This window comes from Mobula hypostoma, chromosome 8 (genome assembly GCF_963921235.1).
Source record: "Mobula hypostoma chromosome 8, sMobHyp1.1, whole genome shotgun sequence".
NCBI lineage: Eukaryota > Metazoa > Chordata > Chondrichthyes > Myliobatiformes > Myliobatidae > Mobula > Mobula hypostoma.
Genome location: NC_086104.1, coordinates 35228099 through 35254967, shown reverse-complemented (window position 1 = coordinate 35254967; position 26869 = coordinate 35228099). Strand labels below are relative to the sequence as shown.

The window sequence follows — 26869 nt, the reverse complement described above, 5'->3', positions numbered from 1 at the left end:
CAGTCTCTGGCCAGTACAAAACTTGTGCAGTTTGATAAATCTAGATAACTTTCATCTTTAGCTGCAATGAACACATATGTAATACAAGCACTTATTTTATAGTTGGAGGGATTTTCACAGTGGACTGGATCAACCTTTCTTGTATCCTCATGTGATCATACAACAGTTTATACATCTTGATCCAAGTCTTTTTTTCAAAACATTTTTCTTTGGAGTTAGAATAGCTATTATGGCTTCATCAAAAACAGTCTTCAGTCCTTTTTGTGTTAATGCTGAACACTCCACATAGCAATATGCCCCAATCTGTCAGATAAGTAAAAGGAATTGGGTTACATTTTGTAAAAGTTTTGAAGTTGCAGAAAAAACATTTGTTCTGAATATAAATATAAAGTATAATCTATAGAAACTACTTGCGTTATGCAGCTTTTTGTTTTCCTTAAACTTCAAGCATCTGTAGTTTTGACTTTTTTTCCCCCCTATCTACTTAAGGTAAATCCAGTACTTTGGAGTTGTAGAAAAGTACAGCACAGAAATGGGCTCTTCAGCCCATCTAGCCCATGCAAGCCATTTAAACACTCTATTCCCATCTACCTGCACAGGGGCCCTAGCCTTCCATGCCTCTATCATCCATGTACTTATCCAAACTTCTCTTAAATGTTGAAATTGAGCTCACGTGCACCACTTGCATTGGCAGCTTATTTCACATTCTCACGACCCTCTGAGTGAAAAAGTTTCCCCCATGATCCCCTTAAACTTTTCACCTTTCACCCTTAACCCATGACCTCCAGTTGCAGTCCCACCCAACCTCAGTGGGAAAAATAGATGTTTGACTAAAGCACTAATTTCTTTAATTTTCGTCTACGCTTTTTTATATGCAAATTTAGTGCTCAGACCGCATGTAGGATAAAGTTTGGACAACTAGAATACAGCCTGTAGTTGAACAAATAACAGTGTCCTTAAGCCAATAGTGAATACCCAAGCCAGTACAAGAAGCATGCCTTTGTAAAAGCTGTTACCCAAGGTTTTTGTAGCTATGCACAAAATCCTGGGTCCTGAGGATATATCAGCCTTGTTCAAAAGCTGAATTAGATTTTACTCTACCAACTTGAAATCTGCAAGTACCAAATTGCAACTAAGGCAAAATGAACCCAAGGAATTTGGGTTATGTGTGGGGGTTCAGGAGGATGGGAAAAGCAAGTGTCGAGAATCCAAAAATCATCTGCGATAAAGTCAAACAAAACTAAAGCACTTTTTTCTCCAATTTTCATCCTGGCTATTTTATATGCAAGTTTAGTGCACAGATTCCATGCAGGATATAAAGCTTGGAGAGATGGAACAAATTATAAGCAAGGATAAGGAGATATGTTTGATAAATTTAGGAAAGAATTTGGACATTCCTAGAATGAGTCTCTACTACTATTTTGCCTCTTCCTGGAGCTGCTCATGCATCCACGATCAAGTGGATTGAACATTGCTCAAATTAAATAGCTTTTTTATGTTAATTTGTCCATTTCAGATTCAGAAGATATAACAGTATGACAGTAATGAGGCATGTTCTTTCACACAGCACCAGTCCTGGTTCATATTATTCCTGTGCTGTGTTGCAGGAATCTGAGCTAATGGCCTGGCTTTCAAACAATGGAGTGTTTCTGATGAAAACTGAACTTATTTTAAAAAAAACATGTTTAAGGGAAGCAAAACATTTAAAATTTGAATCTTTCAAAAACAGAGTAAGATGGACTTCAAATGGTAAAAGATACACTTTAAATATTAATCACTATTAACTGGAATACTGTACCCCCTTTGCCAATTTCTCTCCTTGTTCTGTAGACACAGGCTTTTCCTTCAAGGTGTTTAGCCTAGTTAAAGTTCTTGGGTCATCGCGAAGGTCAATCTGAAAAACAATCCATTGCAATATTTGAATTTGCAAGTTGTCAAACTCAATTTGTGCGGAACAGTTTTTCTAAAGTTCTCCAATGAAGTGGGTTTGGTGTGGTGATCTGCAGTTGCCCTCCACCTTTCGTAGCCAACTGAATTCAGTACTAGCAAATCTGACGAACAATATTAAAGCAGACGAAAGTTTTACACAAGTTTAAGGAGACAATAGTAGGTATGACGATGGTTTGACCAATGATGTTTACACAAATGATGAAAAGAAAATGGGGCACATTTTGGAAGAATTACAATTCTTGGCTTCTAGGGTGATGAACATTCAACTGTCAAAACATTCAGTTCTGTAGTAGATGCCACAGTAAAAATCAGAATTCCCTAGATTCTGAAATTCATTGGATTGCAAGGTAAAAAGTATGACTTGGGGATGGGAGTCAGAAAATAGAGTTGCCCAATGGTATTTGTTGAAAGTGGTACAATATTTCTTTTAAAGTAATTAAATCATCTGAAGTCTGAAAGAGTTATCAACAGGAAATTATGTTCGACAAACCCAAGTTTAAGGAAGTAACCAGTAGTGGATACAGCTATGTGCTGACATGGCATATCCAAATTTTCAACAGGCTCTTATTAAAATGAAACAGTTGTAGTGCAAGGAAAGGCTTACAGTTGAAAAGGGGAAAGGACTAGCTAAATAGACAATAGTAAGAATGGATGAGTAAACTGCAGGTTAACAAGCTGGAACTAGTGAGGCACCAGAAAGAATCAGTGTTGAGGCCCCAGCTTTTTAATGTACCATCGACAAGATGACACTAAGATCACAAGAACCAGCAAGCTGTGAAGAAAATATAGCTGCAAATAAGCTAAATTATAATACAGATTAGAGAGTAGTAGGAATAACCTCCCACTTCCTCAAGGATTACTGGTAAGAGTACAGGCCTTTGGTGAGATCACTACAGTATGTACTGTATGTGTTTACCTCTATACAATTAAGTCTCCTTATTTGCAAGGGTTAACAGTACAGGCTTTTCACCAGTTACTGAAAAAACCACTCATGCCACTGGCATTGATATCTCCAATGCTATAACAAACTTGCATGTATTTTTCAGCTTGTCAAACCATACGGGCATTTGCTACCCTCGTGTCCCACACATGGGAGAGGGCCGTCCATATGAATGACAGGTAATAAGTCAGTAGATAACAAGGACAGTATTTAAAGTATATTAAAAGCAGGTATTTGATTATTTGTGGGGATGCTATTTTGCCTTAAAGGAGTGATCAAGACTACCAGCCTACACATTACAGAGTGTTCAAAAGAATAAAAGCAGACTATAGTGAAATTAGGTTCCATTTCCCCAAGATGAAGAGCCTGAAACCACAGGGCGCAGCCTCAAAATTAGGGAACAAAAGAATTGGAGATGAGATACAGTGGCATGCAAAAGTTTGGGCACCCCTGGTCAAAATTTCTGTTACTGTGAATAGTTAAGTGAGTAGAAGATGAAATGATCTCCAAAAGTCATAAAGTTAAAGATACAACATTCTTTTCAACATTTTAAGCAAGATTAGTGTATTATTTTTGTTTTGTACAATTTTAGAGTGGGGAAAAAAAGGAAAGGAGCACCATGCAAAAGTTTGGGCACCCCCAAGAGATTTGAGTTCTCAGGTAATTTTTACCAAGGTCTCAGACCTTAATTAGCTTGTTAGGACTATGGCTTGTTCAGTCATGGTTAGGAAAGGCCAGGTGATGCAACTTTCAAAGCTTTATAAACACCCTGACTCCTCAAACCTTGTCCCAACAATCAGCAGCCATGGGCTCCTCTAAGCAGCTGCACTCTGAAAGTTAAAATAAATGATGCCCACAAAGCAGGAGAAGGCTATAAGAAGATAGCAAAGCATTTTCACGTAGCCATTTCCTCAGTTCGTAACGTGACACCTGCACAAATATGACCTTTATGGAAGAGTCATCAGAAGAAAACCTTTCCTGTGCCCTCACCACAAAATTCAGCATCAGAAGTTTGCAAAGGAACATCTAAACAAGCCTATGCATTTTGAAAACAAGTCCTGTGGACTGAAGTAAAATTAGAACTTCTTGGCTGCAATGAGCAAAGGTATGTTTGGAGAAAAAAGGGTGCAGAATTTCATGAAAAGAACACCTCTCCAACTGTTAAGCATGGGGGTAGATTGATCATGCTTTGGGCTTGTGTTGCAGCCAATGGCACAAGGAACATTTCACTGGTAGAGGGAAGAATGAATTCAATTAAATACCAGCAAATTCTGGAAGCAGACATCACACCGCCTGTAAAAAAAACTGAAGATGAAAAGAGGATGGCTTCTACAACAGGATAATGATCCTAAACACACCTCGAAATCCACAGTGGACCACCTCAAGAGGCACAAGCTGAAGTTTTGCCATGGCCCTCACAGTCCCCTGACCTAAACATCATTGAGAATCTGTTGATAGACCTCAGAAAAGCAGTGCATGCAAGACGGCCAAAGAATTTCATGGAACAAGAAGCCTTTTGCAAGGAAGAATGGGTGAAAATGCCCCAAACAAGAATTGAAAGACTCTTAGCTAGCTACAGAAAGTATTTACAAGCTGTGATACTTCCCAAAGGGGTTGTTACTAAGTACTGACCATGCAGGGTGCCCAAATTTTGCTTCGGGCCCTTTTCCTTTTTTGTTATTTTGAAACTGCAAAAGATCGAAATAAAAAAGTAATCTTACTTAAAATATTAAAGAAATGTGTCATCTTTAACTTCATGCCTTTTGGAGATCAGGTCATCTATTACCCGCTTAGCTATTCACAGTAACAGAAATTTTGACCGGGGTGCCCAAACTTTTGCATGCCAGTGTACTTAATCTTAAGAGCAGAAATCTTTAGAAATGTAAACCTTGGGGTTAGGAGTGCTCAGTCTTTTCAAATATATTCAAAGCTTAGATCAATTATTTTTTGACTGCAGGAAATCAAAGGATATGGTGAATTTGACATCGCGGTCAAGATTCAGAAAAGATCTTAATGACTGAGTGGTCCACATCCTTAAAATGAAGAATTGTGTTAGAGTTTCATTATTGATAGAGACTTTATTGATCCCAAGGAAATTACAGTGTCACAAGGGCATTACAAGTGCACAGATATAAAAATATTAGAAGTAAGGAAGAATTTTAAAAAGTTACCTCAAAGAGTCTGGCAGAAGGGGTCATCACTTCCCCGGCTGTAGGTTGACTCATTATAGAGCCTAATGGCCAAGGGTGAGAATGACCTCATATAGTGCTCTTTGGAGCAGCACAGTTGTCTTAGTCTATTACTAAAAGTGCCCCTCTGTTCAGCCAAGGTGGCACGCAGAGTTATTGCTCAGTTATGCTATAGTTCAATATGTTCAAATCGCAAACAAGGAAAAACTGCAGATGCTGGAAATCAAACTAATACACACTAAATGCTGGAGGAACTCAGCAGGCCAGGCAATATCTATGGAAAAGAATAAACAATCAACATTTAGAAACATAGAAAATAGGTGCAGGACTAGGCCATTCGGCCCTTCGAGCCTGCACCGCCATTTATTATGATCATGGCTGATCATCCAACTCAGAACCCCGCCCCAGCCTTCCCTCCATACCCCCTGACCCCCGTAGCCACAAGGGCCATATCTAACTCCCTCTTAAATATAGCCAATGAACTGGCCTCAACAGTTTCCTGTGGCAGAGAATTCCACAGATTCACCACTCTCTGTGTGAAGAAGTTTTTCCTAATCTCAGTCCTAAAAGGCTTCCCCTCTATCCTCAAACTGTGACCCCTCGTTCTGGACTTCCCCAACATCGGGAACAATCTTCCTGCATCTAGCTTGTCCAATCCCTTTAGGATCTTATATGTTTCAATCAGATCCCCCCTCAATCTTCTAAATTCCAACGAGTACAAGCCCAATTCATCCAGTCTTTCTTCATATGAAAGTCCCGCCATCCCAGGAATCAATCTGGTGAACCTTCTTTGTACTCCCTCTATGGCAAAGATGTCTTTCCTCAGATTAGGGGACCAAAACTGCACACAATACTCCAGGTGTGGTCTCACCAAGGCCTTGTACAACTGCAGTAGTACGTCCCTGCTCCTGTACTCGAATCTTCTCGCTATAAATGCCAGCATACCATTCGCCTTTTTCACCGCCTGCTGTACCTGCATGCCCACTTTCAATGACTGGTGTATAATGACACCCAGGTCTCGTTGCACCTCCCCTTTTCCTAATCGGCCACCATTCAGATAATAATCTGTTTTCCTACTTTTGCCACCAAAGTGGATAACTTCACATTTATCCACATTAAATTGCATCTGCCATGAATTTGCCCACTCATCCAACCTATCCAAGTCACCCTGCATCCTCTTAGCATCCTCCTCACTGCTAACACTGCCACCCAGCTTCGTGTCATCCGCAAACTTGGAGATGCTGCATTTAATTCCCTCATCCAAGTCATTAATATATATTGTAAACAACTGGGGTCCCAGCACTGAGCCTTGCGGTACCCCACTAGTCACCGCCTGCCATTCTGAAAAGGTCCCGTTTATTCCCACTCTTTGCTTCCTGTCTGCTAACCAATTCTCCACCCACACCAATACCTTACCCCCAATACCGTGTGCTTTAAGTTTGCACACTAATCTCCTGTGTGGGACCTTGTCAAAAGCCTTTTGAAAATCCAAATATACCACATCCACTGGTTCTCCCCTATCCACTCTACTAGTTACATCCTCAAAAAATTCTATGAGATTCGTCAGACATGATTTTCCTTTCACAAATCCATGCTGACTTTGTCCGATCATTTCACCGCTTTCCAAATGTGCTGTTATCACATCCTTGATAACTGACTCCAGCAGTTTCCCCACCACCGACGTTAGGCTAACCGGTCTATAATTCCCCGGTTTCTCTCTCCCTCCTTTTTTAAAATGTGGGGTTACATTAGCCACCCTCCAATCCTCAGGAACTAGTCCAGAATCTAACGAGTTTTGAAAAATTATCACTAATGCATCCACTATTTCTTGGGCTACCTCCTTAAGCACTCTAGGATGCAGACCATCTGGCCCTGGGGATTTATCTGCCTTCAATCCCTTCAATTTACTTAACACCACTTCCCTACTAACATGTATTTCACTCAGTTCCTCCATCCCACTGGACCCTCTGTCCCTTACTATTTCTGGAAGATTATTTATGTCCTCCTTAGTGAAGGCAGAACCAAAGTAACTATTCAATTGGTCTGCCATGTCCTTGCTCCCCATAATCAATTCACCTGTTTCTGTCTGCAGGGGACCTACATTTGTCTTTACACATCTTTTCCTTTTTACATATCTATAAAGCTTTTACAGTCCGTTTTTATGTTCCCTGCCAGTTTTCTGTCATAATCTTTTTTCCCCTTCCTAATTAAGCCCTTTGTCCTCCTCTGTTGAACTCTGAGTTTCTCCCAGTCCTCAGGTGAGCCACTTTCTCTGGCTAATTTGTATGCTTCTTCTTTGGAATTGATACTATCCCTAATTTCTCTTGTCAGCCACGGGTGCACTACCTTCCTTGATTTATTCTTTTGCCAAACTGGGATGAACAATTGTTGTAGTTCATCCATGCAACCTTTAAATGCTTGCCATTGCATATCCACCGTCAATCCTTTAAGTGTCATTTGCCAGTCTATCTTAGCTAATTCACGTCTCATACCTTCAAAGTTACCCCTCTTTAAGTTCAGAACCTTTGTTTCTGAATTAACTATGTCACTCTCCATCTTAATGAAGAATTCCACCATATTATGGTCACTCTTACCCAAGGGGCCTCTCACAACAAGATCGCTAATTAACCCTTCCTCATTGCTCAATACCCAGTCCAGAATAGCCTGCTCTCTAGTTGGTTCCTCGACATGTTGGTTCAAAAAACCATCTCGCATACATTCCAAGAAATCCTCTTCCTCAGCACCTTTACCAATTTGGTTCACCCAGTCTACATGTAGATTGAAGTCACCCATTTGGGCTGAGACCCGACATCAGGACTGGAAAAGAGCTGAGAAATCAGAGTAAGGTTGGGGGGGGGGGGTGGGGAGGGATGAAATAAAGAGCTAGTAAGTTGATTGGCAAATGAGATAAAGGGCTGGAGAAGGGGGAATCTGACAGGAGAGGACAGAAGGCCATGGAAGAAAGGGAAGGCAGAGGAGCAGCACTGGGAGGTGTTGGGCAGGTAGGGAGAGAGAAGGGAATGGGAATGGTGAAGGGGCGGGGAGGAGGAATTACTTGAAGTTCAAGAAACCGATGTTCATGCCTTCAGGTTGGAGGCTACCCAGACAGAACACAAGGTGTTGCTCCTCAAACCTGAGTGTGGCCTCATCACGGCAGTCGAGGAGACCATGGACTGACATGTTGGAATGAAAAATGGGAAGTAGAAATGAAATGGGTGGCCACCTGAAAATCTCGCTTTTTCAGGCAGATGGAGTATAGGTGCTTGGTGAAGCAATCTCCCAGTCTACATCAGGTCTCAACGATATGACTCCAGACTCACAGTTTAAGTGTCGCCTCACCCGGAAGGACTGTTCGGGGCCCTGAATGGTAGTGAGGGAGGAGGTGTAGAGGCAGGCGTGGCACTTGTTCCACTTGCAAGGACGAGTACCAGGAGGGAGATCAGTGGGCAGTGACGAATGGACTAGGGAGCAATCCCTATGGAAAGTGCAGGCTAGGGAAAGATATGCTTGGTGGTGGGATCCTGTTAGAAATGGCTCCTGAGATCTCCCAGTGGCTATCCATTTCAAATCATCTTCCCACTCCCATTCTGACACGTCAGTTCATGGCCCCCTCCACTGCCGCTGTTATCTGCGCGCAAACCGCAAACACAGTCAAAATTGCACTCTTGCTTGTTAAATATTAGATGAAGTCACTGAAATACCTGTATTTTCGCTAAAAAATCAAGCGCACAAAATGCAAGTAGTGTCTATGAATCATAATCAACTTGGATTTTAATGAAACAGTCAGAAATCAAGTTAGATCACATTGCTTTATTTGCATATTTAGACCCACCAAAAGAGTTTATGGGAGGTGGAAATTGTTCATTACAGCAGGGAAAAAAAATATTTTTACATACAAAGTTGTTTTGAAAAAGCACTAACCTGTAAAGTTGAGAGTGTGTTAAAGAGCAGAATGGTAGCCTAGCACTATGCCAGCACCAGTGACCTAGGTTCAATTCTGCCACTACCTATAAGGAGTTTGCATGTTCTCCATGTGGATTTCCTCTGGCTGATTAGGTTTCCTCCTACATTCCAAAGACATGCAGGTTACTAAGTTAATTAGTCACATGGGTGTAACTGGGTAGCACAGTCTTGTTGCGCCAGAAGGTCCTGTTACTGTGTTGTATCTCCAAGTAATTTTTTTTAAAAAAGGAACTTTCATTACCTATTTAGATGTAGGGAACAAATCAAAATCACCTAATCCTTGAAAGACACACTTCAACACCACCATTCCTAGCCCACTTCAAAGTATGAAATCTGGTTTGTCACTTTCAAGTGAACACGTACTCTGAATTATCTGAATCTGAATCAGCTTTTCACTTTAAATTTATAAGTTAAAAAGAAACTGTTCTTCATTATTGCACTACTTGGCAAAATTAACACCAAGATCCAAGTTCAATATAAACAACAAAAAAATCCTGTTTAATATTTCTTTACAAATCTGTAAATATAATATTGAATTTCTTTATTAATACTTAAATTTGACAGTGTTAAGACCTGCTGTCTCTGTGCCCTGTCTTTATCAGAAAAACTATAAAGCTCCTGTCATTATGAAGATGGTAACAAATGATTTTATGGTAATCTAATTAACTTCAATGTGCTCTGCACCAAGCCTGAATCAGTCACATAGATTTTAGAAGCATGGTAACTGAAAGTGATTACATATTCTAGAATTTTGAAATGATGATACGACACTCTAGTGAGTCATTTAAAACAATCAAAAGAAGTTAAAATCAAAGTAGTCAAGAATGAAAAATAAAGTTCTTATTTCATGTTTTGGAAACTTGCCATATAAGCAATGCCGAGAACATCACATTTAAAACACAGCTCAGTGTCTGATGAAAGGCAGGCATTTATGCAACAGTTTCTTCTCCAGTTATAATTAGATGGTCTCTTTACAGAAGTAAACAAAACTCACAGGGTGCTAGAATGCCCATATATAGAAAAATGATTCCTAATATTTTACCACAAGTCATTAATGTAAGAAGTTTGTGGTCATTGTTTGACAGTGACTAAAACTGCTGTAATCCCATTCTTTTGGAAAGAGATTTATAAACAAAAAGAACAAACAACACACATTTATCCAAATGTGATATAGAGTCAATGTTAACTTCTTAGCTGCATTTTTAGGGATGATAGTGTATGAAAGGGGAATAGCTTTACCTGCTTAAAATCTATTATATGAAGCATGCAACCAACAAGCATTAAAATCAGAACACAAATGAGTTTCAAAATTGAATACTGACAGCAGAATATTGCTTGTGTAAATAGATATTACACAAAATTTAAGTATTTTTCTCCTATTTTGGCAATCTATTTTGCTATATCGCTGGACGTTGGTGATGTGAATTGTAAACACAAGAAATTCTGCAAATGCTAGAAATACTGAGCAACATGGAAAATGCTAGAGGAACTTAGCAAGTTGACTTACTGAGTTCCTCAAGCATTTTCTGTGGTACAAATTTCACACTTTTTCAACTTTCATGATCATTAATATCCCATTGCATTTCCACAGACATAATCATGTTTTGTCACATTGCTACTTCCTACAGGTTTTATTCACAGATAAGTTGCTATTTTTTTAAAAATTGAGAAACATTTAATATGAACCATTTCCCATATTTTTTAAACTTTTATAAACATAGAATGTATTAGCATATCTTATACTTAATTGCATATTAAAATGACACTGAAGGGGGAAAAAAAGAAATCACAATTTCATTGTTCACAGATTTAAAAAATACCCATCATTTGGAGTTAAAAGAAGTGATGTGGCTGCCAGGAGATAATAGCTGGTCAGGACTAAAACTGAGCTTGAAGATCTAAAGTGATTTCCACCCCCCCCCCATTAGAAATGAAACTATCAAGTGAAAAATCAAATAAGATGCAGATGATAGAATCTAAAATCATTGAAAACTAGGAAGTGAATTACAATAAATGTGGGGCATTGACCGCCAACGAAATGTACCTTCCTGACCATTTGGAATTCATTTTCTCCCCCATTAAGAAAGTGCATCTCCAATTCTTTGGATAGTGATGAAAACAAATTATGAAACACCAACCTTTTTGTGTCAATTTATGCTTCATTGCTCATTAGCTTAAACACCGTTTGAAGTGTGGATTCCTGAGGGTTTCAAACCAAAATGCTTTTGCCTTTAATTGTTAAATATCCTTGGGTCAAAATCTATAACTGAAGTCAAGATGTTTATTAAAAGATAGTTAATTAAAAATTCAAAATGACTAGGCAACAGTTCCTAAAGAATTGTACAGCAAATCAATTTAAATATCAATTATCTACCTATGGGAAGTTTGTTATTCAATTCAGATACTCCTATTTGCATCATTTCTTCCCCACTTTAAGCTATTTTCTTGTACCATACACTTAAGGCAATGGGAAAATCATCCAGAGGATGAAAAAGACGTAGGTTTGAAATGATAAAACATGAAAAGGAAAAGGTAACAGGACTAAATCATCCCTCCAAAAAAAACACCACATCTCCGAATTTTTAGTTATCATTAGCAGTTTCACACAGGAATTGCCCACACAACAATTTTGTTAATGAATCTCCCATATGCCTTGATCTGCTAATGTGTTAATGTTTATATTTTTAATTAGTGCAAATTAGAGACAATATTTTGATTAGAGTATTTTCACTGGCACTACTTAATGCTGAAAACAAGTCTTCTCACCTTGATAAATATTCATGTGTCTAGACTAAATCTGGTACACTGTGAACCTGGTGCAACACAACAAGCCTTTTTCCAGCCCTTCAAATAGTAAGTCGCAAGCTGGTGGTTAACTTACTCTTCATTTAAATAATTACAAGCAATAAAGTAACTTTTTCCAATCATTACCAGAAACTCTGAAAAATGCTGCAGTAAGAAATATTTTCTAAGCAAATAAGTACACTGCAACTTTGTTATTTAAAGCTTAGAAAATATATTTTAATTTCTATCTTTAATTATATTTCAATTTCCACCTCTTCTTTAGTTTGAGATCTGCAAAATTAAGCACAGTTCAACCATAGAGTCATAGAGCAGCACAGCTTGGAAATAAGACCTTTAGCCCATCAAGTCCATGCTATCAACTATACATTTTAAATTCATTCTTCATTCATCCTTTTTTATTATTCCACCATTCTCTATAACTCCGTCCCCAGATTATAATCTTCAGTTGCATGAGTTAATTTACCATTGTCAAATAACCTACCAATCTTCAAGTCTTTGAAAATGCAAGAGGAAACTAGAGAACTTAGTGGAAATGGGTAAAACAGGTGGTTAAACCTGGTACACCTCCACATAGATCAGTAACGAACCCAGAATTCTGGCACTGTAAAACAGCAGCTCAACTCAATGTGCCCACTGTGCTACCCATATATACACCAAACCCTATTCCATTAACAACCGTCAAAGGTCATTTGTTTCATAACTTGGGGCAGTTGGTAAAATATTTTGAGATGTTAACTTACCCTTTAAATGACTAATTCACAAACTAAATACTTATTTCCATCTCAGAAAGGGACTATTTTGCTATTTGCATTCTGCCAGTAGCAAATCTGTTTGGATCTAATACAGTGAAAAGGTATTTGCATATCCTTTAAATTTGCTTCTACTAAATGCAAATGTTTATGAAAAAATAATCAAAATCTAAATGCAAAGCAGGATGCATATATTTTCAGGTGTCCTTTTGGGCCTGGAATAGCCTGCAACCCATTCAAACAAGAAGCTCAGGACATCCAGAAATTGGGGTTCTGTATTAATAAAAATTACTTGGTTGAGTTTCTGGGGTAGGTCACACCTAGCATCATACAGGACAGAAACAGGCCCTTCAGCCCAACCAAGATGTTCATCCCAGCAAGTACCATCTGCCAGCATTTGGCCCATAACCTGCTAAACCTTTCCTATCCATGTATGTATCAAACTCTCTTAAATGTTATTGTACCAGCTTCAACCACCTTCCTGTGGCACTTAATTCCACATATCACCAATCAATGCCCTCTAGTTATTGATTCACCAACCCTGGAGAAGAGACGGAGTGCGTTCACTCTATCTATTCCCCTTCTGGATTCGCTACACTCTAAAGACCATACACATTTGCTCACCCATTTGATGAAAAATGATGGGCTGCTTTCCTCCTAAATAATGGTATGAAATTATCTCACAACTTTAGGATTAGAACAGGTGAGGAAGTCAAAGACAAACATAGCGTTCAGGAATACTATGGAGCAATACTGCTCCTGAATCATTAAAGTTGCTTTTTATAAAGTAAAACAGCTAACTTTTCTTGGTGTAGATAGCATGTGTAAGCTGATCCATCTTCTGCAGCACAATTTCTACCAGGATCTCAATGGGCACCTTCCATGTGAAACTAAACCCTAACTAAGGTTATACCATCCATAATTTAGCCTTTATTGTGCCAATTTTAAGTCTTTCAAATTAAAACTTCCACCTTAACACTTTCCCTTCAAATAATTCACAAAATGTTTTAAAAATAATGCAGATTATGCAATTTCTTAAATAATAAGGCAGTTTGAATCTACGTGCACATCAACAAGATCTCAAGATTCAAGCTGGGTTGATAAGCAGCAAATATACATTTTTAGGCTAACCACCTCAACATAATATAAAAAACATTACCCCAAATCTCTCAAAATCGTCATTGATCAAAACCTCAAGTGGAAAAGTAGTATGGCTACAAGATCATATCAGAGACTAGGAATTATGTGACTCATGATTTATCTCAATATTCCCCCAAAGTCTTTATGCTATTCAAAAAAGGCACAAGAATGTACCGTAATAATCATTTTAAGCATCACCTTGTTAAACTTTGACTACATAAGCATTCCAAATGGACCAGTATATTAGCTATCTCCAAAAACTAACATTTACTAAGAGCAGCAAACAAATGAGATCACTGAGTCATCAACTCTTGAAAATACTTCTCATCAGGAGGTCCCTTTGGGATCAAGGGCAACTTCCTTCTATTAAAGTGAAGAGTTGAAAATGCTGGTGCATGATTTCTCTTAATAAGCACTAGTGGTTGAACAGCATCTGCCAAAAGGTCATAAAAGCAAAAGGTTTCAGTCCATGATTCAGAGTGACTGGAGACAGGCACTGCAGTAGGAACATGAATGAACACACACACACAATGTCTATTAACATCTTCCATCTCATGATCTCTGGATATTGCAACAGTGGAATCACCAGTGGATGATGAAATAATGCTGATGATGGAATAACAATTACACTGGAAATTCCTGGGAGAACGCACCTGCCCAAAGCACAGCGGCAATGGGATTTTTATATCCTACCAGGAAATCATTATCATTGTTCTGATAGTGAAGCATTCCCACAGGAGGCCAATATGCAGTAAATTAATGCATTGTATAATTTTATCAACAACCCTTTGAAAATTCACAGAGATAAACCAATAGTTTGATACAAAACAATCTGAGTAACAGAGCACAAAAATGACTCATCCATACCCATGAAGATGCCCATCTAAGCTAGCTCAAAGTTTGGGCTCTATGGTTCTAACATTTTCCTACCCAGCATTTTCGTTTACTATCTTACTTTTTCTTTTAATGTTACAATAGCCCCACTATGGCATCTCAATTATATTCCTCAACATGACCTCCAATCCAATATTTTCACTGAGGCCTATCAATTGCACGTCCGTAACTTCATCTGTTTCAGCCCTACCCAAGCTCAGCTTCTGCCAAAGCTTCAACCATCTTTTTGTTTCCTTTACAGCTAACCTTTATAGTTCTCTCCCAGATCTCCTCTAATTTAGATTTTCTGTGAATTCAAAATTCTCCCATTTCGACTACTGATATTCCCTTTAGTTAATGTATCAGTGGCAGCCACGGCAATCCAAATCCAGGGTTCACATACGAGCTTTTACTCCCACCTTTCTTTCAAATTTTACTGCAAGTATACATTGTGATGAACTTTTGATCACATGTCCCATTGTGTCCAGATGTAAATTGAAATCAAATTCTGCAAATTATCCCGGGATGCTTAAATATGTTATAAAATGTTATTCAAATGCAAAATGTTGCTGTGGCCTTGATAGCTTTCTCTACTTTTTAATTCTTTACTGTATCCCCTATTTTACATCCCTGTTTCTTTATTGTCAGCAAGTCATATTTCTTAAACTTTTTGTCAACATTATGAGAGCACTTTTGTCTCACAGAGTGTAGAGGAGTGGTTTAATTCAGCAGTAGTTTACCACAACCACTGACTTGAGGGTATTTATGGATATTCCAAATCCACACAAAACTCGGTGACTGTATGGAAGAGGGTGTTCAATTTCAAATTAATCATCATTCAACTACTCATGAATATGGCCAAACAGAAGAGTGTTCCTCCAGGGCCAAGGTGCAAAGCATATTACCAACAGCACACAACAGCACAAATGGTTACAGTTGCAGAAAAACACAGTCACAAAGGAAAAACAAATCATATAGCCCAGTGGCATGGCCTGTAGATTGATGGCAAGTTGTCCTGGTCCACCGAGCGAACAATGCAGAGCAGCATCAATACGAGGGGCCAGCCCCAAGCCAGTGCGCCCACAGTTCCCTCCCACACCACCCCCGGGCGGCTGCAACAACTGACCCCCTCGCATGAGAGCCTAGTCCGCGCTACAGCTGAGGCAACGCAGCTCCCTTGCTGCCGGTCTCACTGATGAGCGAGAGAACTGGACTTGCAGTGTCCTACATTACTAATGTCCATTAGGGGTCTTGCGATCACAATGAAAACGTCCAAGACAATCACTCGCACTGCCTCGCCACAACTCCAAGCGACAACACTGAAAGAAATCCAGCTCCATAGCTACTGAGCAACCTGCTGATGGGACAGAACTGCAAACTTAATGTTTTTAGTACCCAGCAGTGCCCTGTGACTGTTAAAAAAAAATTGATTACACCTTTGATTGGACCCAGGATGGCTGCTGCATCCTGATGTATGGAACAGGATAACTTAGTGGGTGAGAACATGGCAGAAGGAATATATTGAGAAAAAGTGAGTTCATCCACTTTAGCACACAAAAAGAAAAGCAATGTGAAGACTGGGAAACACTGACATCCAAAGGAAACCATGTGTCTTTGGTACACAAATCAGTGGAAGTTAGCATGCAGGTGTAGCAAGCAATGAAGATGAGAAATTTCACGTTAGCCTTTATTCAAAGGATGAGTACATGAGTAAAGTTATTTACTACAATTAAATAGGACCTTGCTGAGACTGCACCTGGAATATTATATATGTAAAGGTAAGCTTTATTTGTCACATGTACATTGAAACATCCAAAGACACTTTGAAATGTGTCTTGTGTGTCAAATCAGCAAGGATTGTGCAGGGCAGTCTGCAAGTGTTATCACCCTTCCACTGCCAACACAGCAAGCCAACTCACTAACCCAAACCCGTACGTCTTTGGAATGTGGGAGGAAACTGGAGGCACTCAGGGGAAACATACACGGTCACAGGAAGAACGTACGGGTTCCTTACAAAGAATAGTGGGAATCAAACTCTAATCTTTCATCTGACACACTATAAAGCATTGCACTAACAGCTACCCTACTGTGACATCTAACAATATGTTTCAAGTCTTTTTCCCAAAAGTAAAGGATATACTTGTCTTAGGAGGGCGTACAATGAAGATTTACTGGACTAATGCCAAACATGGTGGAGTTGCCAAAGAAAGAAAATTAACACACTAGACCCACATTCTCTAGAGTATTGAAAAATGAGAAAAGGTCTCACTGAAATGTACATGATTCTTACAGGGATTGACTGGCTGAATATCTTACCAAGGCAAAGGAATCAAGATCTTAGAATAAAAGATAGGCCATTTAGAATTAAGAGGAGAAATGTCTTTATTTAGATGTTCATGAATCTTTGGAATTCTCCAAATGGAGATTCAGTCATCAAGTACATTCAAATAAGATAGCCAAGATTTGGAAGGTTAGGGAATTCAAGGATGGGGATATTACAGGGAGGTGGCATTGAAGGAGAAGATCATATTGATGAATGGTGGAGCAAACCAGAGTCCAAATGGCACACACCTGCTCTTGTGCTTTCAAGCAAGAATTATACATGACATTAATAGACTCAAGTTTTAAAATGGTTTTCACTATTAGATTTGTCGGACATGGGGATATTTTTTAGAACTCAGTCTGTTCTATGCCATTTGCACAAAACCAATGGGTTGTGGATAGTGAGCCAGAAACGCTCAACACTGACATATAGGAAAAGCCTATACTTATCTTTTGTGGATCTCCCAGTGCCAACTAACTGGTTTAGAAGTTCAGCATCCAAAATAGCAAGGTCCTATTGCTCTAAGGTAATGTTATCACATGGGGGGAACTGCACAATTCCTGCCATGCAACAGCTAGAAAAAAAATGGGTAACTGGTAAACTCAATGCCTGGATTTGCAAAATTGTCCTGAATGCTTCCAATGACCTAGGAATTCAATTAAAACATTTAAAACTTGAAATCACTCATTCATTTCAAAATAACTAACAGCAAATACTGTTAACACTTTATTTTGCATTCTGTTATTGCTTTTTGCCTTGTACTACCTTAATGTACTGATGTGAGGAAATGATTGCATGGATGGCACACAAAATCTAAGGTTTTCATTGTACCTTAGTACATGTGACAATAGTAAACTGATTTACCAAAATATTAGAAAACACTGATTCTGGAAATCAGAAATTAAAAAGAGGAAATCCTGGAAACACCTATCGCTTCGAACATTTTCTGCTTTCATATTTTTAATTTAAAATATTAAGTTATCTTGTTTTTAACCACTCTCTTGCAGCGATTCAAATAGATGAGTTTGTTATTGCTGCATCAATTTACTGCCAGTACAGGGAGCTGAGAAATTGAGTAGGTTGGTAGGAGTGTCTCGTTAGCGCACAGAACCTGATACTGTGACTCAACAGCAAATTTGTGATTTCCACATCTGAACTTGCTGGAGGTTTATCAGATACTACCTGCTGGCACCTCTCAGCAAGTTCCAGCCCATTATAAAGTGACAATAGATTAAAAAAAAAACAAATTGATGCACGCTTCATTCTTCCAAATGATGCAGAAACAATATACAATTTAGATAAAGAACAGAATACCTCACTGTTGGTTGGTTTCAAGCAAAAACAAGTTTCACCTTTAAAAGGGTCAAACATCAAGTTGTTATTATCTTGCTGTATAGTTAAACTAATTGATTGTTTATCCTGTTAGAAGGGTGAAGTATGTTTGGTTGTTCCCTAGCTTTAAAAATTTAATAACAGCTCACTCCTTAGTCACGTTTTAGTTCTCCCAGCCTACTGCCTATACCATTCAAGGCAGCCAGCAAGAGATTACGATAGTCACCATAAGCATTTCAATTTTCCTTCATTGTGCTCAAATATGTTGTTAATAATAATTAACACACCATAAAAGTATTGCTTCAAACCACAATTTGTTAGAGCACTGCTTCTTGGCAACTCCCCACTTGCCTGCAAGAGTGCCGCTTCAAAAGCAAACATGTTGGGTGTCCTATCTACCACTGTGGCAGTAGTGTGCATCATCTACAAACTCTTCCATGGTTACATTTCCAGACTACTCCAAAAACAAAATCCATGCCCACAACCTCTAAAACCATGAAAGGTAAGAACCTCAAGCATTGGGGAACAAAGTCATCTGCTGATTCCTCTCCAAACTTGCACACCATCCTGCTTTGAAAATGAACCACTATTTTTCAATGGTCTCTGGGTCTAAGCCTTGTTGTACCCTTCAAGTAGCACTCCAGAGTTACCTTCACTAGAAGGAATGCAGCAATTACCTTCCCAAGGGCAAAAAAAATGTTGGCCTTGCTGGTGATGCCCAGATCTCAAAGCCAAAACATTTTCACCATAGGAAAGACCACATTCAATTTTCCTCTTTGGAAATGGATACCACTCTGAGTGATGTGCCAGAACTTAAGGACCTTCTTCTAATCCTCACTTGTCAGGTTACCAGTATTGCTCAAAATCCGCAGTCTCCGACTTAGAAGCAGGAATCCTCTTACAAAATCATAGATTCACACAGTAGGTTGCACTACCGATATTTACAGTGTGATTGGCCTTCTTATAGTGCTTGTTGTCTAATATTGTGATATTCAATTAAACACTGACACATAGATCACCATTAATACAGAGCAACTCACATATAACATCAATAAAACAGAGAACTAACTTTGCATTAGTCATGCACCAATGTAAGTGACATTGCACAACTTGCCATTTAATTTTGTTCAGATAGGCTTGGAGCATTTCCAAACTAAACTATCCTTATCTCACAACAAATTCAAGACATGTTTTTATTTCAAATAATTTTCTGTCACCAGCAGTCATCTGAAAACGAATGGTTGAAATAATTTAACCAAGAATGTGATTCTCCTCTTTATATAACCGCTACAGCACTGGAAGCCATTTGTCCCAAAAAGGCCATTCCAACTTTATTCCCATACACTTTCTTTAATGTCCTACAAATTATTCTCTCTCAAGTGCCCATCCAATTCCTTTTTGAAGGCCCTGATCAATTCTGTTTCTACCACTTTTATAGCTAGTGAGATCAAGATCATAACTTCTCTGAATGAAAAAAAAGATCTTCCTCATATCTTCCTTGTGACATTTACTCTGTTTTAAATTTATGTTTTCTACTCCTTGAACCACCCACTAATGAAAACAACCTTAGCCCACATAATACAATCTGCTAAAGTTACTAAAGGATAAAGCCTTGTGAATTAAATCCAACAAAACAAAACACTAAGGTCATGGAACTGTTAAAGATTCCTTGTGCATCAATTTGCATATTTGCTACATTAATTGGCATTGCACTTTTTACTCTCCTCCGATCCAGTAGGCGCTACAGGAGCCTCCACTCCCACACCAGCAGGCACAGGAAGAGCTTCTTCCCTGAGGCCGTGACACTGCTGAATCTCTCATCACAGCGCTAAGCAGTATTGCATCCGTATTGTACTGTCTCAGTACTTTTATATTTGTGTGCTGTAGCACTTTTTTTATTCGCAGTTATTTGTAAATAACACTATTCTTTGCACTTCTGGTCAGATGCTAAATGCATTTCATTGGCTTTGTATCTGTACTCAGCACAATGACAATAAAGTTTAATCTAATCTAATCTAAATCATGTGTATCAAACAATGTGAAGTATTAAAAACAGGGTACTCAAATTAGCATCTTTTTTATTTTCTCGGAAATGTCTTTATATTATAACTGAAGTTACATTTTATACTTCAAATGGGGTTAAAAGTATACTACCATAGGTGTTCACACTGAGCATTAACTATTTCCAATTTTCCATTCCCTCCCCCAAAACTTTTTGATCTGTTAAAGTTGTGCAGCCCAGGATTTAACTAACTGCCACAAATGTGGCTTCATATTTCACTAATGCATATTTGAAGAACAGCAGATCAACAAAGGTATATAACATTGAAAACACACACAAAAGTAAATGCCTGGTTCACTACATCTAACACTGATTCTTTTGTGCCAGATGATGAAGCCAATCCAGTCAGCAAACCAAAAACATCTGGTTGGGAGGTGAAACCTGTTAAGGAAAGACATTTCAAGTTCCGACTGCCAAACCCAGGGGAAGGGAACCCAAGATCTACTTTGTTAAGACTGAAAATTCCTATTGATCTATGTGTAACAAAGCTTGCTTTAAATTACTATTTTCAAATATTGAACAAATTTTCTCAGAACAAGTTATTTTATGTTGTGAAATTGACGTACCTGTGTTCCAACTAACAGGAATGGAACATTTGGTGCATATTCTTTAAGTTCAGGGACCCACTCTTCCCTCACATTCTGAAATGACGCTGGATTCACAACCGAGAAGCAGATCAAGAAGACATCAGTCATTGGATAAGACAAAGGTCTCAGGCGGTCATAATCTTCCTGTGAATGAAGAGTAGTTGCAAATGTTATGTAAAGGCCAAAATACACACTGGGAAATGGAGACAATGTCCATCTTTATGGATGATAGATGACAAAGTTATATATTGATCCTACATCAAGAGGCTCAATACACAGTACCCTTTCTCTCCACAATACAGCTGACCTGCGTGAATGAAAATTAAGCAATTTGACTTAAAATAAGTGAGATATATATGTGTATAAAAAGTACAAGTTAAATAATATAAATTATTGGAGAACAGATTCATTTACACCTGAAAAGTTAATTGTCAGATGTGAGCTATTTTGCAAGCCGCAACAACCAATATTGACTAAACAAGGTTTTTGTATAATATCCTAGCAAATTTTTTCATGGCATTAAGAATTCAATGTATATTCCACAGAAATTAATGCAACAACCTTCTCCTACAATCCAACTTTAGCAACGCTTTTTGTTGATCATCCCTCCTCTGAAAAAATAAATCAGAAGAAGAAGAATTGTTTCACAATTATTCCATGTTGTGGCACTATTAGAAACCAACCAGCTGAAATGCCTAATTTAGAAAAGAAAACCAGGAAATGAAACAGATAAGCAAATCAAAAGACACCATATGATAACATTTGAGCAATGGTGCAGCTAATTTTCATATTTAATAGTCTTGATGTTAAGTGTTAAAGTATCTGGACAGATGGAACACAGACTCCCTTAATATACACAGGTGTATGATAAGAATAATACAGTATAATAAAATAGCATTGTTATTCCAATCAAAGTAACATATATAATTTATAAAATATACGCTGCAAACACAGAGAGATTGGGGTTGCAATGATTTAAGTTAATCTGACCACTTTTCACAAGTTGGTAACTTGATATCAACTAGAAATAAAGGTAGCTGATGGCAGTGCAAATATTAAGCAAATCATTTTTCCAGTGGATGTGAATGAATAAAAGTCATAGGCCACAGTAATGCTATTTTCTAGATTTGAAGTACATCCTCGAAAAAAATTATTCTTACAGTGCCGCACAAAATAATTCTGGTAAAAATTAAATCAAGTTTAAATTATACAAGGAATACAGCTTAAAATATTTTTCAACTGGTTAATCATAACATACATACAATTGTAGGTATTTTTTAACAAGAACCTTTGACAATATGGACTATGTAAAGTTCCAAACCAACGTTACAGCAGCTTGCTTATAAAATCTTCAATTTTTGATCTGAGAGTTATTTGCTATTGAAAATTATAACCCAACATAATTAACAACACAAATTTTACATTCAAGGGACAAATTAGGGTGCAGTGTAACATCTCCTATTCCTTCTTGCGACTCAAGCTGAAGAAGGATGATAAAAGGTCTGAAAGAAAAACAAACCAAATACAAATATTCCTCCAAGAACATCAATTAATTTACACTATGGTATCAGTGGAAGCTGCTGAACAAAGTGAATCTGAATTCATTAGTTCAACAGTTTTGACAAGTAATTGAAGCTATTGCAACTCAAATGTAATAAAGCACACTTAAGTATATAATTTAGATGTCAGATAATTCAAAACATTCCAAACTGCAAGTAGAATTGCTAAAAAGTAATATGAAAGTAGAGAAAAAGACATTTAATTAACTTACAGGGTAGATTAAAAGCTAGCTAAGCATATGCTGTATCATTCAAAGACAGACATTCAAAACCCTACTCAGAGGCTTAACATGGGAAAGTAGTGAAAAATAAAACCTTATATTTATAGGCACAAGGTGGCTCTGAAACATAATGCACAAATGTTAGACATACATTAATATGGTCTAACATAGTGATTGCTAGTTTAATAATATTTTTACCTTCAGGAGAAAACTCTACCAAAGCAGATATAAATTTAAAGTTGTTAGGTTACCAATTGTAAAGCCATTGACCATCTGTTGCTTTCATGCTCATAATCTTAATCATGGCAGGGTGAGTCAATCAAAACCATCTGCATGACAAAAATAGATGGAGAGCATGTGTCCTACAAATATCAAAATGTCAATTCATAGATGGCTTGGGAACAAATAACTTATGAAGCAAGTTTTAAAAAGCATAGAATGTGTGAGTGGAAAGGAATTTATCATCTTAAATCCAAAGGTAGTATACATTTTAAAGTTTTACACAGAAGCAGATTCAATTCTCAATAAGATTTTGAATTCAGCTGATTTGAAAAGTTCCTTGAAGATTCTTTTTGTGGGGTGTTACTTCCAGGATACAATGTCATTTGAAAATTAAAGAAAGCACTGTAACTGCCATCTACAATTGTACAAACTAACACTAAGTGAGAACATGCTTTCTGCAGATGTTTGGTGGATCAGAATCCAGTTTCAGCAGGAAACATTCTCTTGAAATGCATGCAGTTATAGTTACAGTTTTCTATGTTGCAACCTGGAATAATTTTAAAGAACAGTAGGGGTGGGAAACAAAAGAGAAAACAAGTTTCTGCTTCTTTACATTAGTAAATCAACATGAACAAAAGAGAATCAGGTGAATCAAAGTGAAACATAATGGAATTTAAACTTTGAGTTACTTATTTAACTATTTATGCTTTCCAAAATCTTACACTGGTTGAGAAATCCCATTTGTCTAATCAGGCCCTACTCAAAACAAAAAATGAGCATACTATTAGATCAAATCGGCATGATTTTATTAATTGTGCTGTTCAAATAGACACTCCATTGTGCACAGTTTTAAATATTAAAACGTATTTAATTAGTCCACACTACTGAAACTATTACATGATGCAAGGTTTCAATGTGATAAAGTCGGTTAGCTCACAACTGAAGATAATATATAGCCTCACTTGAAAGCTCAGATTTACTACTAAATAATGATAGTCAACTGTCATCTTGATTATCACAGTCACAATTTAGGTTAGATAAATTAGCTTTGATGTTTTTCCTGCCTCTTAACTATTATTTTAAAACATGTTATTCCAAAACAATTTCAGAATGCAAATAAATTAATTGCTTTATTAGTTGTCTGTGCTTGCTCCAATTGACAAACAATAAACACAAACATGAGGTTCTATATAGATTAGTAACTACTGCAATTGAACACATAATAACCAAAACCCTAGGTAATATTAGTCTTACAGTGATATGAAATAGACAGCATTATCATTTTCTGCTAAGCAAATGCATTGTTGTAATCAGAAAAACAATGATATGTCTCTATTAAAAGTGACTGAAATCAAAATTTTTAAACAAAGTTGATTTATTGAGAAGTTTAAAAACCCATCTTAATATCATTCTGGAACTTCTGAATCCATGCTTATCTGACCGGCCAAAGGCCAGATATCTCACTCTTTATAAGGCCTTCTGAGATATTGTGGAGTATAGCACTTGAGTCTATCTATCTCATTTCAAGGTGACTTAAATTTGAATTATATAAACATGTATTTTTGAAGTTCAAAATTCTGCACTTCAAAAGTGTATGTTTATCTTTTTTCTGTTACAACAGAAATCTGTTATTTGAATCAAATTTTGATCAACCATTTCAAAGTCAAAATAAATGTATTATCAAAGTAGACGTCAATGAAGAAAATGCCTGCAGTTCTTTATTGCTTATATTTAGAACATTTAGTTAAAAAAACAAAATTTATATTAACTTAAAATTTGGAAACTATACCATTTAATACTGAATAAAAACTACAGACAAAGCACGCACATTAGCCAGCTCAAAGATAAGGTAGTATTCAGAAATAACAGCAATATACGTTCATAGAGCTTGATTTTAAAAATATGACATAAAACCAAAGTTAATTTCTTTGTAATAACATAAAATCTAACAGCATATTTGGCCGCTACTACTTCTTTTGCCATTAATGATATACTGACATGCACATTACATAACTTTTTGACCTACCTTTGGCAAACTATAACACACCATCAGGAAAAAATAGCCCTTTATAATAATTGTTTCTATTTAAGTTCACCTGCCAAAATCTCTTGTACATAATGAGTTGCAGTTTCCTAGAAACACTCATGACTTGGATGCATGTTCCTTCTCACTTTTAGCAGAAAAAGATTTTATACCACAGACTAATAATGGGGCATCTGCAAATAGTCCGTAGCCAATGAAATTTAATGATAGAAAAAGAACAAAGCAAAGGAGAGGGAAAGACTTGCAAAGAAGTATTGTTACATTAGATACAAAGCAAGAAATAACTGAGGGTAAAGCAAGAAATAACTGAGGGTAAAGCAAGTCTGGATTGGTTGACAGTGGTGAGAAAAATACTGAAGCATTTAAAACTGAAAAATAGCCTGTGGAAACAATTTAGCTCCTTCAGTACTGAGCCTCTGCAATTGCAACTGATCCGTTTCTGGATCTCCAAGGTTATGCAGCATTACATGAATTTCAACATTAAAGGGTCCTTATGCTGTGAAATACCACCCGTAATGTTCCACAAAGAACTTAATTTGTACTTATGGCACAAATCCAGCAATATCTTGAAGCTCCTGGGGAGGCTGTCACTGAGGTCTGGGTTTTTGAGAGGCTAACAACAATTTATAACTCTCAGTCTGTCCCTTCTTTGCCACAGATTGCTAAAGCTGAGGAGGATTATGCTCTTGTAACACTATATGCTTTGAACTTGCCATTATATTTCCAACATTTTTGTGTAACTGTTTATATCTTTGCCAGGAGTACAACTTAAGTATACCATCTCATAGGGAATTCTAGCCAAAGAAAAATTTTATCCCCAGATAAAAGCAAATAGCAGTCATAAAGTGATCAAATAGTTATTATGGACTCAAATGCCTCCATTTTAAAGTACATATATCTTACGCCACGTACAAGAAATAGTCAAGCACTCCCTCTTTTCCTGAAATTAGACTTTAAAAAAAGTTTAAAAGGTTTTGCTCACCTGTCCTGCAGTATCATAAAGTCCAAGGAGATATTGTTTACCTCCCACTGTGACAGTGACTGTTCAAACAGGAAAAGAATGTACATTTTACTAGTTTCAATGAAACATTATCGTAACTTTACAGAAAAGTACAACAAATGTTTTTAATTAATAGCGGATGGAACATGCATCAAAAAGGCAGACGTCTGGTTGAAAAAAAAGCTCAAACCAGACAGTGAAACTTCACTGAAACTTTCCCAAAAGTTTGCGTTCAGCCTTATAACAGGAACTCATTTAGAGGAAAAACTTAAAAAACAGAAAACAAATTATATATATATATATAAATATACAATACCCGCATAATGGTCGAACACAGTTGGCACGTATTCTTCAGGAAAAGCATCGTTAGCGTAACTCATCAACAGACAAGTTTTGCCCACCGCTCCGTCACCGATCACCACGCACTTTAACATACTCTTCGGACCGGTTCCATTGGCCATGGTAAGGGCAGCTCATTGCTTCCGAATCATCTTTCCACCGGGACATGTCAAAGGTGCCATTTTCCACATGTTCAACCCGAACAGCGGTTCTCAAACAACTGCATTCCCCCAATAACAAAACAAACTATTTCTTTAAAACAAATACAAATAGAACTACCAGGAGATTCCCCCGCCCCCTTTCCCCTGCCTTAATCCGACTGATACAAATGTGTCAAGAGGGCAAACGCCGTAACACACAAGCGAGGAGCTCTGCTGTTCGCACTCACTATTCTAAAACAGAGTTTGACACATCTGGACTTCCTTCCTCATGCAGCACGAATGTCAATATTTATAACTCCAAACTGCTACAGTTTGCTCCTCTTCACGCTGCTCTCGCTATCCCACAGTCTACTGACTTCACTCCGGTAGCATTGTACTGTACAAGCAGCCGAACTTAGCCTGAGCAAGGA

General features: G+C 37.6%; 1 protein-coding gene across 1 annotated transcript; it reads right to left on the bottom strand.

The window, feature by feature from the left end:
* Positions 1-147: 147 nt before the first annotated feature.
* rhoq (ras homolog family member Q) lies at positions 148-26869 on the bottom strand. The gene is made up of 5 exons (XM_063055676.1): positions 26276-26869; positions 25942-26000; positions 20893-21057; positions 1799-1894; positions 148-303 (listed from the first exon to the last, which is right to left on the bottom strand). The coding sequence occupies exons 1-5, from the start codon at positions 26418-26420 to the stop codon at positions 148-150; spliced, it is 621 nt and encodes a 206-aa protein (XP_062911746.1). The 5' UTR covers positions 26421-26869.